Source organism: Anomaloglossus baeobatrachus, chromosome 3 (genome assembly GCF_048569485.1).
Source record: "Anomaloglossus baeobatrachus isolate aAnoBae1 chromosome 3, aAnoBae1.hap1, whole genome shotgun sequence".
Classification (NCBI taxonomy): domain Eukaryota; kingdom Metazoa; phylum Chordata; class Amphibia; order Anura; family Aromobatidae; genus Anomaloglossus; species Anomaloglossus baeobatrachus.
In genome coordinates this window covers 571,470,781-571,484,978 of record NC_134355.1, presented here as the reverse complement: position 1 = coordinate 571,484,978, position 14,198 = coordinate 571,470,781, and the positions used below count along the sequence as shown (strand labels likewise).

Genomic DNA, 14,198 nt, shown 5'->3' with positions numbered 1-14,198 from the left:
ACACCACTATAGGGACGCAGACAGCGTTTGTGATTCCAAAAAATTACAAACACTGTCACACAGGGTGGGGGCACAGTCTGCTGCAACCAGACGCTGGGACTGACAGTGGGAAGGGGAAGCAGAGAATCTGTATGAGGGTTAAGGAGCAGACCCAGAACCAGTGTTACAGCCATGCGGAAAATGAAGTATAACGGTCCTGCTGTTATCCCCCTAGCCCTTTCTGCCACTATTTTGCAGCACAATGTTCAGGTCCCAGTAGACTTAAATGGGATTTGGCGTCCAGATAGATATTCAGGTTCAAGTCTGGTCCCAAACCAGATTTTTTAATTATTTATTTTATAAAATTTAAAAAAAAAAAATGTCCGGCTGGACCCACCAAAACTAAAGATCTGGTTTAATACTGTAACTTGAAGGAACACTGTAGTCATATAGTACAAAAAAAAAAATATGTATCAAACGTACACCATTTTTCTAATATTTTAATATTTTTTCACCTGCAAACTGTAGCAAAACATTATTAGCAGTATTATGGAGAAATAAATCATCAGTGTGGAGATTTTTAGGCGTATAGAAATGGATAGCTTTATTGGGCAAAATAAACGTTTGTGGGATTGTTTCCATTTTTAGTGAATAAAATTGATATATTTTCATTGAACTCCCACATCCCTTTAAGCCAGATTGCTAAAATTATTGAATTCTTCTTCAGTTACACGGTGGACTCACAGACCCACTTTGCTCTTCAACATAGCAAAAAGTGTTAGGAGTTAGAAATACTGATATGAATAATTATCTAGTCCCTAAGAAAAAAAAAATATATGTACAGTACTGCAGCGTAATGGATATGGAATCTGCAATAACTTACCAAATTTAATATACATGATACGCCTTTAATTAACCCCTTGGCGGCCCTAAGACTTGATAGTTATCCTCTAGGCAGTCAATGGATTGAATGATAAAGAAAAGGCTTCCCAATTGCACATATTACCTTGTTTTTCTTCCTTTTTTTTGTTTAAATACAAAAAAAAAAACCTATAGTTGCAGGCTCTGAAAGAACTCCCTGTGTTTAAAGCTTACGCTGGTCAAACAAGACAAACAGTGCAAGAGGCAGTACATGTACGGTGATGCCTGGTAAGCTCCTGTGTTAGTCTAAGGCTATAAGAAAGGATTTGTCGATGAACTTCCTGCTGGAAACTGTCCCGAGGGTGCCCCGGCCTACAAAAAGAAAAAAGGGGGAAAAGTCATGGCTAAGAAAAATAGGAAATTAGGGTTATGGAAAACTATCCGTAAAAGCTGCATAGAAATGTTTTCAAACCAATCTGATATTCCTTTATTCGACTAATATAATGGCCACCAAGTACAGCCTACCCCATCCTGGCATCAGGCTCACAATCTGTCACATGGATGTGCTACAGTGCTGGCCAAAAGTATTGGCACCCCTGCAACTCTGTCAGATAATACTCAGTTTCTTCTTGAAAATTATTGCAATCACAAATTCTTTGTTATTATCTTCATTTATTTTGCTTTCAATGAAAAACCACGAGAGAATGAAACAAAAATCAAATCATTGATCATTTCACACAAAACTCCAAAAATCGGCCAGACAAAAGTATTGGCACCCTTAGCCTAATACTTGGTTGCACAACCTTTAGCCAAAATAACTGCAAACAACCGCTTCCGGTAACCATCAATGAGTTTCTTACAATGCTCCGCTGGAATTTTAGACCATTCTTCTTTGGCAAACTGCTCCAGGTCCCTGAGATTTGAAGGGGCCTTTTCCAAACTGCCATTTTGAGATCTCTCCACAGGTGTTCTATGGGATTCAGGTCTGGACTCATTGCTGGCCACTTTAGTAGTCTCCAGTGCTTTCTCTTAAACCATTTTCTAGTGCTTTTTGAAGTGTGTGTTTGGGTCATTGTCCTGCTGGAAGACCCATGACCTCTGAGGAAGACCCAGCTTTCTCACACTGGGCCCTACATTATGCTGCAAAATTTGTTGGTAGTCTTCAGACTTCATAATACCATGCACACAGTCAAGCAGTCCAGTACCAGAGGCAGCAAAGCAACCCCAAAACATCAGGGAACCTCCGCCATGTTTGACTGTAGGGACCATGTTCTTTTCTTTGAATGCCTCTTTTTTTTCCCTGTAAACTCTATGTTGATGGCTTTTCCCAAAAAGCTCTACTTTTGTCTCATCTGACCAGAGAACATTCTTCCAAAACGTTTTAGGCTTTCTCAGGTAAGTTTTGGTAAACTCCAGCCTGGCTTTTTTATGTCTCGGGGTAAGAAGTGGGGTCTTCCTGGGTATCCTACCATACAGTCCCTTTTCATTCCGATGCCGACGGATAGTACGGGTTGACACTGTTGTACCCTCGGACTGCAGAGCAGCTTGAACTTGTTTGGATGATAGTCGAGGTTCTTTATCCACCATCCGCACAATCTTGCATTGAAATCTCTCGTCAATTTTTCTTTTCCTTCCACATCTAGGGAGGTTAGCCACAGTGCCATGGGCTTTAAACTTCTTGATGACACTGCGCACCGTAGACACAGGAACTTTCAGGTCTTTGGAGATGGACTTGTAGCCTTGAGATTGCTCATGCTTCCTCACAATTTAGATTCTCAAGTCCTCAGACAGTTCTTTGGTCTTCTTTCTTTTCTCCATGCTCAATGTGGTACACACAAGGACACAGGACAGAGGTTGAGTCAACTTTAATCCATGTCGACTGGCTGCAAGTGTGATTTAGTTATTGCCAACACCTGTTAGGTGCCACAGGTAAGTTACAGGTGCTGTTAATTACACAAATTAGAGAAGCATCACATGATTTTTCAAACAGTGCCAATACTTTTGTCCACCCCCTTTTTTATGTTTGGTGTGGAATTATATCCAATTTGGCTTTATGACAATTTTTTTTTTTTTCATTGAAGACAAAATTAAATGAAGATAATACCAAAGAATTTGTGATTGCAATCATTTTCAAGAAGAAACTGAGTATTATCTGACCGAATTGCAGGGGTGCCAATACTTTTGGCCAGCACTGTATGTGACTGATACTGTGGATCTGCAGTCATGTCATGGTCACCATTTCTAACCCGCATTATATTGCGCCTTTCTCCCCTTTCACAATGCAGAGAAAGAGAGCCTGCCTTTACTGCTCGGCTCTATAAACATCTTTTAAGGGAGACCCATTGCTCCCATCTCCAAGATCCTATCCCAGTATGTTGTATGTGTAATAATAATATTTGCAAATACCTCTACTTAGAAATGTAGTATAGTTCTGCTGATTCTTACCTCATCTGGAGAGGATTGCAACTTGGGTATCCATGTATACGACCATAAGCAACTAACTCATCTTATGAGTAGTCGGAACCATGGATAGCTAGGATGATTTCTACTTGAAGGTATTTGCTAGTATCATTATTATGCATACTACATATTGAAATAGGATCTTGGAGATGGGAATAACCCTTTAATGAAGTCAAACATGTGCGTCCACGCTCCATTCATTCTCTATAAGACTGTCAGAAAAAGCCGAATACATCACTCGGCTATCCTAGAAAGTCTAGAGAGAATGAATGAAGCATGGTGAGCTGTGCTTGATTCAGATGGGGCTCTTCAGTGCATCAGTTTTAGGAATAGTGGGGTCTCCCAGCAGTCAGACAAGTCCAGCAAATTATCCTATGAAAGTACTTGAAAGTGTAGGGCAAACCCTTAAGGAGGAAGTAAAGGGTATACTTAAAGGGACACTGTCAGGTGCAATATGCACCCAGAACCACGAGCAATTCTGGGTGCATATTAGTAATCCCTGCATAACCGTCCCTGTATCTAGTAGCGTAGATAGAGATCTTTACAGAAAGTATTTCTAAAGATCTTTTATCATATGCTAATTGAGGACAGGGACTAGTCGCTAGGGCATTCGTTTCCTTGGCTAGTCAGCCCCCTTAGCATGTTAGCACGCTCTGTGGGTATGTTAACATGCTAATGGATGTGAAGCGTCAGAGGCATGGTCGCTCTCACCGCTGGTTTTCGGCTCAGTGTGCACAATCAGAACGTCCCTGAACTTCCGGTCATGTGCACTACACCAGTTTGAAGCCAGGACACGTACACCCAGCTTTATAGTGCGCATGACTGGAAGTCCGAGACTTCTGATCATGTGCACTGAGCCAAAATCCAGCAACTGGGGCGGTGGTGACAGAGTGGCGAGATCGACCATACCTCTGATCCTGCGCATTCATTAGCATGGTTCCACGCCCACAGGGGCGTGCTTACATGGTAAGGGGGTTGACTAGCCAAGGAAGCTAACACCCTTGTGACTAGTCATTAGCATATGATAAAAGATCTTTAGAAATACTTTTTATCTATGCTACTAGATACAGGGACAGTTAGGCAGGGTTAAGTAATATACACCCAGAACTGCTCGTGGTTCTGGGTGCATACTGGACCTGACAGGTTCCTTTTAAAGATGAAATCTGGGAGTTACGTGGGAAATGCACTAATACACTTACCATGAAAGGATTACTAGAGACTGCAGGAGCCGCAACTTGTCCGAATGGAGTAACCACTGACTTTGCTGGACCAAACACACCAAAACCAGCACCTTAAAAAACAGAAGGCACAAAGAGAAAACGTATAAAGATATTGCAGGTAGTGAATGCTGAATGAAGTTTGTGTTTGGGAATGCCAGTACCGTACCTTGTATATTACCATTAGGTTGCTGTGAGAAAGCAGTCTGTTGGGGGAAGGCCGTCTGAGGAGGGAATGCAGGCTGATGAAAAGTGCCACTAAAGCTGGTAGGAAGACTGTATGGTGCCGATGTCCCGAAACCAGCGGGCATGCTTAGTGAGGCTGTTCCAAAAGAAGCTGTTTCAGATACAACCAATAGATACATTAGGATGCATAAGAGCAGCAGGTGGCTAAACCAGGACTCAGGACGGACTATGATGAGCGTGGAAGTCCCTAAAAAATAAGACTAAGCTGGATGAAACTGAGAGGAAGATTATTGCCACTATTGCAAATACATTGAGCTGATCGGAAAACACTGCGCTCTCGTCACCTATTTAAAAGTGAATAAGACTTCTAACAAATTACATACAACCACCTCCGGGGGGCGCTGGGGCACCTACTGCTCCTCATACAGTGGGGAATGGGCTCCCTCTAGTGGTGGCTGCAGCAGGTTTTTGGGCGTTCTAGTATGAGGAAAATGGGACTCTGTTCACTACAAAGATATTACAAAATTAATCTTCAGTGGAATTTGGACAATGCTGCCTTTCTTTGTAAAATTCAGCCACAAAATTGTCAAGAAAAAAAAAGCTCTTCTATATTTTATAATACATGATTAATTACTAGTTGGTATAGTCTCTGCCCAACAGATATAATAAAGAATCACGGGTATGCTCACATCGGGGAGATGCACTGAAAATGTTCCATCTCAATTTATAAAAGAATAAATTAAAAAAGTTTTTTTCTGTTTAAAATTTTAACAATCACCATACTAATCTCCCTTGGCACTTCAGATGCCCACTTGGCAGTGCCCATGCCGGTCTGGTATAATCTGTGATCACTGCAGCCAGAGATCCCAGAGGGCCGTCATGTACAGACATCAGCAGGGCACCTGTATAGGGAGGCAAGTCTATAGTTGGGGGGGGGGGGGTTCTAACTTGAAAGACCTGCACCAGCTATTCCTATTCCGTTTTTTCTGGATTTGAGACGGGCATTAGTTGGTCTGGATAAGAATTTGCAATTAAAAGAATGTTGTAGCCGTATCTTTCAGTGCTCACTTAGTTGGAGTCTATAAGTAATGCATAAGGCTATGTGCCCACGAGAGCTCGCGCCTGCAGATATATCCGCAGGTACGCCCCACAGCAGCTTCCCGGAATCTGCAGCTATACACAGCTGCGGGATTCCAGTGAAATATCTGCGGTAAACCTGCGGACATTCATGCGACTTATCTGCGGAAGTCCCGGCCTCTATCTCCATAGTGGAGGGGTCGGGAATTCCACAGGTAATTCCTCAGGAATAATTGACATGCAGTTTTGTGTGGCTGCAGGAGATCCGCAGCCACACATACCGCAGCATTGACACAGACACTCCCCATGTCCCATAGGATAACATGGGCAGTGTGTGCACTTGCTAAAACCTGCGGATTTATCTAGAAAATCAAGATAAATCCGCAGGTTTTCTGCGGCAAAATCCGCAGGTGAGAGCTCCCGAGAGCACATAGCCTTAGAGTGGAAAATGTCGTAGCACCGTCCACACACAAGCAAGAAATGGGAAGAATCCTTCTTATGGCATAACGTCCTGATTACTGGTATCAGAAGGGAATTAAGAAGTGGCTTCATAGCATAGTGACGATACAGGAGCCGTCCCTCATACTATAAAGCCATTGTGGCTGCTGTATGACACCCGGAGAGTAAGCTCTGCTGCCACAAGGACAGATAGGAAAGAATTCTGTGAATGCAGCCAAGTTATATGATCTCATCATATCACTACAAAAACATGGGGAAGATGAGAACATTGGCACAGTGGACTGCATTTTGGTAAGCAAATAATTTTGAGGGCCTCATTCGAGTGGGCGGCCTAATTCGAGTGGGCGCACTACAATAAACGCTATAAAGCTACGTCATACGCACAATTTAGACAGTCAAAAAACATGCACAAATGTGAATGGGTCAACACACTGTATAAAAGGTGGTAGAATGTATTTATCTATAGAAATACACTCAGGAAAGGAAAAATAAAAATCACAACAAAAAAGAATAGCTCCAGTAGACTAAGACCTATCCAGACAGGTACATGCTCATACGTTTCCACACACAGGGAATGAAACACAGGGAACTGCAACAGGAAATCCTGGGTAGAAACATGAGACGATCACCTGTATTTATAGTCTGGCATGCGAATGGGAAGACTGGGAATGCCCTTGGAAAGAAAACTGAGACAATGCAGGGAGCATTAACCATCATAAACTGAAGTGCGTGCAGTCAGCTTTGCATAGTAAGGAGACAGTCGCTGCACCGTGTAGCACAGCCTTTTAATTTATAACCAGATACATTAAAGGGAACCTGTCAGGTGCAATATGCACCCAGTACCACGAGCAGTTCTGAGTGCATACTGCTAATCCCTGCCTAACCACCCTGGTATCTAATAGAAAACAAAGATCTTTAGAAAAACTATTTCTAGAGATATTTTACCATATGCTAATGAGGCTGGCCTAGAGAAGTAACGCTTAAGTCGGCCCCCTTAGCATGTAAGCACGTCCCTGTGGGCATGCTACCATGCTAATGAATGCACAGCGCCAGAGGCATGGTTCATCACACTGCTCTGTGCTGCTACCGCCCAGACGCTGGATTTCGGCTCAGTGCGCAAGATCAGAAGTCCCGAACTTCCAGTCATGCGCACATTGAAGCCGGGTGTACGTGTCCTGGCATCAAACTGGTGTAGTGCAAATGACCAGAAGTCCAGGGACGTTCTGATCATACACACTGAGCCGGTAGCAGCAGGTGAGCCCAACCATGCCTCTGACGCCGCGCATTTATTGCCATGTTAGCACGTCCACAGGGGCTTGCCTATATGCTAAGGGGGCCGACTAGCCTAACACATTTGCAACTAGTCCCTGGCCTCATTAGCATATTATAAAGGATCTTTAGAAATACTTTTTCTAAAGTTCTCTTCATCCATGCTACTAGTAGATACAAGGACAATTAGGCAGGGATTAGCAATATGCACCCAGAACTGCTCGTGGCTCTGGATGTATATTGCACCTGACAGGTTCCCTTTAAAGGATTATTTCCAAAATTACAAGTTCTCTCCTAGCCATAGGATTAGGAATAACTTTCTGATAGTCGAGAGTCTGACCCACAATACCCCGACATTACTGGGACCAGGGCTCTAACACCCCTTTGTACAGTGCTTTGTTTTCTTTCTCCCCATCATAGGCAATGAATGATGGGGAGGACGAGCATTCGCACCTTCACTCCTTTCAAGATGGCGCTGCAGAGCTGTTTTCAAGATTACAGAGCCCAGATCTCAGGACTGGTGAGGGTCACAGCATTCAGACCTCCAGTGATCAGCAAGTTATCTCCTATTCCATGGATAAAAGATAACTTGAAATTTTGGGATTAAATCTTCAAAGAGGTTATCCCATGAGCAACACATCACTTTGGTGGTCCTATCTGCTGAGCACAAGAAAGGGGGTCCGAGTGTACTATTTAAATAAAGCAGCAGTCAATAATGGGCACTACAGCTATAATGAAACTGTATAAGCCTGCCGGGGATAGCGGACCGCAGTGATCAGCCATTTCCAGCATTCCCATAGCCTGTTAAACAAAAAGTAGTTTGCACGTTCAACCACTGCTCTATTACAATGTGGGACTCGGGACTGCCTTCTTGTGATTTATAAGAATCCCAGCAGAAGGGCCGCCACTGATCAGGCACCTGAACAGATAAGTGTCAATCATGGACCAACCCATGAAATAAAAATAGTACCCACAACTAAAAAAAACAAAACAAAATAGGGTTAATTTTATTTTTCTCAAAAGTAGCAGTAATCCTTGTCCATGGACTGTATCTGGTAAGATACCAACTCTCGTCAAAATGGAAAGGGCCAAGGTGTATCAAACCCAGCACATGGATTGGAATCTAGGATAACCTCATGAAGGGTTCAAGGAAACTTTAAAGATTTAGGGGTTTTTCGTAACATGTCTGAGAAGAAGCCCAATATATTTGTGCTATCGATGTCTGCCAGGATGGACTTGGTATGCCCCATGGCGGCAAAGTGTCAACCTCAGTGCCGATACTGCATCCTTTGGGCCATGCCACTTTGATTACTAGAGCCTGATAAATTTGTTACAAACGACAGGAGCTTTGGGTAAAAATTAATTGCTTGAGAGGGAGAAAAGAAAAAACGAAACAAAAAACACAAGAAACGTGCAAATGGTGAGATCTGTAGACTTACAGGTGCCGTCACAAGCCTTACAACAAAATGTAACAAAGTCCATTACTTCACATTAATACAAGACAAAAACAGCTAAATGCAAAAAAATATCAGATGGATTGATAAAATGATCCATGCTGTGAGAGGAAATGAAAAGTAAGGAGTTGCATATAATGGGAATGCCCAGCTTTCTACAGAGCCAAGCAAGGCATGCCATCAGCACCGAGGCTGGATAAACAGGCAGACTACTCACAGACATCCATTGCTCCTGCAGCTGTCGGTAGTCTGGTCTGGTGGAATGGGTGAAATGGGGCACCAGGGTAGTCCATCTCGGTCGTGTGACCATCACGGACTCCTGGTTGAGAATTTAAAAAGTGGTCTTCCAAGGCTTATAGTTTACGAACACAGTACAGAGCAGGCATGCCAAATGTGAGGGAGGAAAGCTCTAGAGGAGCCAGGGGAAGTCTTGGCGTAAAAAAACACTGTTCAACGCATGATTTCAGTAAAACCTTCAGAATAAAACAATTTTATTTTAAGCAAACCCGTCACCTCTAATTTGGCAGCCAAACCACTCACACAGGCATGTAGAAGGAAGAAATCAGGTCATGCACAACATTATTTTTGTTATTAAGTGTGCAATCGAAGCGTTCCTGCACCGTAAGTACAGCAGGTCGTCATCGTCATCAGGACGTCTTCATTTCGCCTCTATCCTACCCCTCCTGCAGTCTCTGACCTGACATCCTTGTCCTCTCCAACTACCTGCCTGGTGCAGGAGCACATGCAGTAGTCCTGATGAAGCTCGGTTGTGTGCAGCGTACACTAGAAGGACTATTAATAAAGCTGAGCGAGTATCTAACTATTCACACTCGCTATACTCATAACGAGTACTGTGTAATACTTGCATATTCATTCTGAATAGTGTGTGTAATGCAAGTTAATGGGGAAAAACTTGCAAAGTAACGAGTAACCTGAATGCCATACTAGTCGTGCGAGTAGCAAATAGTGTGTAATTCGGGTTACTCATTACATGGCGAGTATTCCCCATTGACTTGCATTGCACACGCTACTCGGAATGAATACGCGAGTATTAGACAGTACTCGTTATGAGTATAGTGAGTACGAATAGTTAGGTACTCGCTCAACTCTAACTATTAACTTTCTGGGAATGTGGCTGCAATATAGTGACCAGACTCTTCATCAGGACAAAACGCATAGAGGATTAATATCTCCTGAATCATATTTGGCGCAGGAACGCTTAGGAAACATGTTTGCCGCTATGTTTTATTCCCAAATGGAGGTGACAATCACCCTTTATGACAGAAGTGAACATACTTTAAGTATAAAACCACTGAAAGTGTTTTTTTCTTCACAGAGATATCCTACTCGGATGGAGTACTGGGCTATTGGGATCTGTGATGGTCCCAAGAGTTAAAGACTCCATACACCAGTATTGGTGGGGTCAGCCAGAGAATATGGGCTCCCACCCAACACCAAACTACCCACAAATCATCCTTTTGTTCTCCCTAAGATAAGCCATTGCCAGGAGTCTGGGAGCAATTCTCTTACAGATATCAAAAGAGCTCGGCCAAAAGGTCACGGGAGATTGTGAATAGTCAAACGATCACTAGGCTGACTGCAGAGGGGGCAGTAGTGGAAATATACTATTGAGGGGGTTTGCCAGCGAAGACATTTATCGCTTACCCACAGGATACATACATCAGTCATGGACAAAGAATGGGTGACCATGCAGCTCAGTTCACTGATGGAAGAACAGGGGACCCAGATCCTTATTCTTGGGATCATTGGGGCAACCATAAAAGACAGTGGAAAGTCACGCCATTTTAAGTAAAGTTATAGTGAGGGGATTAGAAGTAAGAAGGCTTCGGCTTGTATTTATGCCTTCTCTTATGGCAGACATACATGATAGATAGAAGCAGGTTAATGTCTGAACAATCATTCAGTGAACAATCAGCATTATACGCTGTAGTTTAGATTGGTCATTTTAGATGTTTTAACTGGTCCTACGACTATAAGTACAGTGGGTGATGGGGGAAAGAGTGTTCTGAGAATATTCAAAGGAAAAGTTCTTTGTTCAATCGTCGGCTGATTCAATTGCACAATATGGGCATCTGTGATTGGTTAAAATTACCATTTCATTATGGTACAGATGATCAATTTTCATCGACTAAAGTCTTAGGGCGCCTCCACAGTCTACTCTGCACCATGCTCTATTGCGTCTATAACTCCAGAACTAATAGAGCCTACAGAGAAGAAAAAATGACCAAAAGGGATTTATAATAGAAGGCTCTATTCATATCTATGAGAGACCTGAACAGAAATTACAGTAAGAAAGGCAGACAATTATCACAACTCAGAACATTGTCATTTTTGGTGAATATTACATGAGACAGTCTTCCCCATACCTGGAGGCGCTCGTCCATTTGTCTGGAACGGGTTCACTGCAGGTGCAACGGAAGCAGAAACAAATGGGTTCGTAGAGGTCGGAGCTGGAAAAAAAACCATATTCTAATGATTAATATCCGCTGTACATAATGTAAATTTATATTACAGTCTAAATACCGTATTTTTCGGACCATAAGACGCACTTTTTCCCCCCCAAATGTTGTGGGAAAGTGGGGGGTACGTCTAATGGTCTGAATATAGGGCTACGGCCGGGAATGAGGGTGCTGTGGTGGAGCAGGTCATCGGCGGCACGAGCAGGCTGTAGCAGCGCCTGCCGTGACCACGTGGGCCCGCTCATTACATATGCACGGCCATCATCCCGCCCATCATCTCTCAGCGCTGACAGGTGGGCAGAATGATTGGGTTGGGGGTGCGCGCATATTAAACAGCCAGCTGTGATCACCCCTGGCAACTACAGCCTGGAGTGATCATGTGCGGCTGTATCCACTGCCCCCCGCGCATAATCATCAGCGCGGGGGGCAGTGAATAAGTACGGTACACTCACCCGTCGCCGTTCCCCTGCAGCACCACAATCTCCTCCTGTCTGCCGGCCAGCTGATCTGTGTAGCGAGCGGTGAGCACAGAGATGTCATCATCGATGTGCGCGCTGCTAGTCACGCAGATCAGCTGACCGGCAGACAGGAGGACAAGCGATGCTGCAGGGAACAGTGACGGCTCCACACAGGTCAGCAGTGCTGCTACCGCCACAGACAGAGGGAGGAGCGATGCTGCATGGAGCGAGGAAAGGGGAGTATAAACGTTTATTTTTTTGTGTGATACAGGATACATGCCATATAGCAGGATGGGGCCATATAGCAGGGTGCCAGTATATAGCAGGATAAGGGCATATACCAGGATGGGGCACATATACAAGGCAGGAGGATCATTACCAGGCTGGGGTACCTTAGGAGAGAATTTGGGGACATTACCCCCATAACAGTGTAGGCAGCAGATCCTCGCCCCATAACCGTGTGTCATGACCACATTTTTTGCTTAAAAAATGTATTTTCCTATTTTCTTCCTCTAAAACCAGGGTGCATTTTATGGTCCGGTGCGTCTTATAGTTCGAAAAATACGGTACATGAACTAGGAGGAATAATTAGAGGGACATTGAATTGAATTACTCAGCTCGGTTTACATTGGTATTCAGCTTCCATCAGGAACCCCTAATGGCAACTCCAACAGAAGGTCCCTTACCTCCAAAAGCTCCGGCCACTGACTGAGCTGGGTGCGTGTGCGCTGTTGGGACTGCGGCTGGGATCCCAAAAACATTGCTGGAAGAGACATAAATTATCACACACAAGAACAACCATACATGAAGCATTAAAGATGTCTTACACTGTCCAAGACTGTGCAGCAATATCACTTTGGACAAAGTCAATTTTAAAAGTTTCCTAGCTCAAAGGAACAGCATGCACCAAATTAAGGAGAAGGGTTTACCTTGAATTTTCAGGCAGCTGCCCCTCATGAACCTTGGCTGTGTTTAGTATGGAAGCGCAGCCCTACAGAGGCAAATTGGGTCCATTTGCAACCTAGGTGTTTACTGTTTAGACACGTAGGACCCGATCCATGAAGACCAGCGATTCTCACCCCAGTGTTAATGAGGCAGCGTGCTGGAGTCAGACACTCCTGATTCATTAGGTGACACGTCTCGTATTGAATCAGGAGCGTCTGACAAGTGGCATTTGGCACTGCGCTGGTCGTCATATATTTGAAGCGCGGCGATTGCCATGCTCCCAGCTCAGCCCACTTTGTCAGAGAATGCCTGTCTCAAAATTTTAGGGCAGCCTTGTGTTGTGTTTAGCTATTGTGACCTTTCAAAGCTGTTGAGGCAGAATTCTGAAGAAGCTGGACCTATTTGTATGATTGATATGGCTCCTGGATGTGGGAAGAAGGGAATTTTGTTTACTTACCGTAAATTCCTTTTCTTCTAGCTCCAATTGGGAGACCCAGACAATTGGGTGTATAGCTATGCCTCCGGAGGCCACACAAAGTATTACACTAAAAGTGTAAAGCCCCTCCCCTTCAGCCTATACACCCCCCGTGCTGCCACGGGCTCATCAGTTTTGGTGCAAAAGCCCGAAGGAGGAAAAAATTATAAACTGGTTTAAAGTAAATTCAATCCGAAGGAATATCGGAGAACTGAAACCATTTAACATGAACAACATGTGTATACAAAAACAGGGGCGGGTGCTGGGTCTCCCAATTGGAGCTAGAAGAAAAGGAATTTACGGTAAGTAAACAAAATTCCCTTCTTCTTTGTCGCTCCTTATTGGGAGACCCAGACAATTGGGACGTCCAAAAGCAGTCCCTGGGTGGGTAAATAATACCTCATAATAGAGCCGTAACGGCTCCGTCCTACAGGTGGGCAACTGCCGCCTGAAGGACTCGCCTACCTAGGCTGGCATCTGCCGAAGCATAGGTATGCACCCGATAGTGTTTCGTGAAAGTGTGCAGGCTCGACCAGGTAGCTGCCTGACACACCTGCTGAGCCGTAGCCTGGTGTCGCAAGGCCCAGGACGCTCCCACGGCCCTGGTAGAATGGGCCTTCAGTCCTGAGGGAATCGGAAGCCCCGAGGAACGGTAAGCTTCGAGAATTGGTTCCTTGATCCACCGAGCCAGGGTTGACTTGGAAGCTTGTGTCCCTTTACGCTGGCCAGCGACAAGGACAAAGAGTGCATCCGAGCGGCGCAGGGGCGCCGTACGTGAAATGTAGAGTCTGAGTGCTCTCACCAGATCTAACAAGTGCAAATCCTTTTCACATTGGTGAACTGGATGAGGACAAAACGAGGGTAAGGAGATGTCCTGA

At 44.3% G+C, this 14,198-nt stretch overlaps 1 protein-coding gene across 8 annotated transcripts in view; it reads right to left on the bottom strand.

Annotated features, from left to right (window-relative positions):
- Positions 1-463: 463 nt before the first annotated feature.
- The window catches only part of AGFG1 (ArfGAP with FG repeats 1), a 125,849-nt gene continuing 112,114 nt past the window's right edge, over positions 464-14,198 (bottom strand). For 4 of the 8 annotated variants that reach the window (XM_075340944.1, XM_075340942.1, XM_075340945.1 and 1 more), the window contains 6 exons: positions 12,587-12,663; positions 11,350-11,433; positions 9,180-9,281; positions 4,687-4,854; positions 4,500-4,591; positions 464-1,212 (listed from right to left, as the gene is read on the bottom strand). In XM_075340944.1, coding sequence (XP_075197059.1) covers positions 1,153-1,212; positions 4,500-4,591; positions 4,687-4,854; positions 9,180-9,281; positions 11,350-11,433; positions 12,587-12,663 — 583 coding nt within the window. In that variant the 3' untranslated portion in view covers positions 464-1,152. Of the gene's footprint in view, positions 1,213-4,499; positions 4,592-4,686; positions 4,855-6,755; positions 6,926-9,179; positions 9,282-11,349; positions 11,434-12,586; positions 12,664-14,198 lie in introns of those variants that run through there. The other 4 variants (XM_075340943.1, XM_075340946.1, XM_075340947.1 and 1 more) reach the window with 4 other exon arrangements.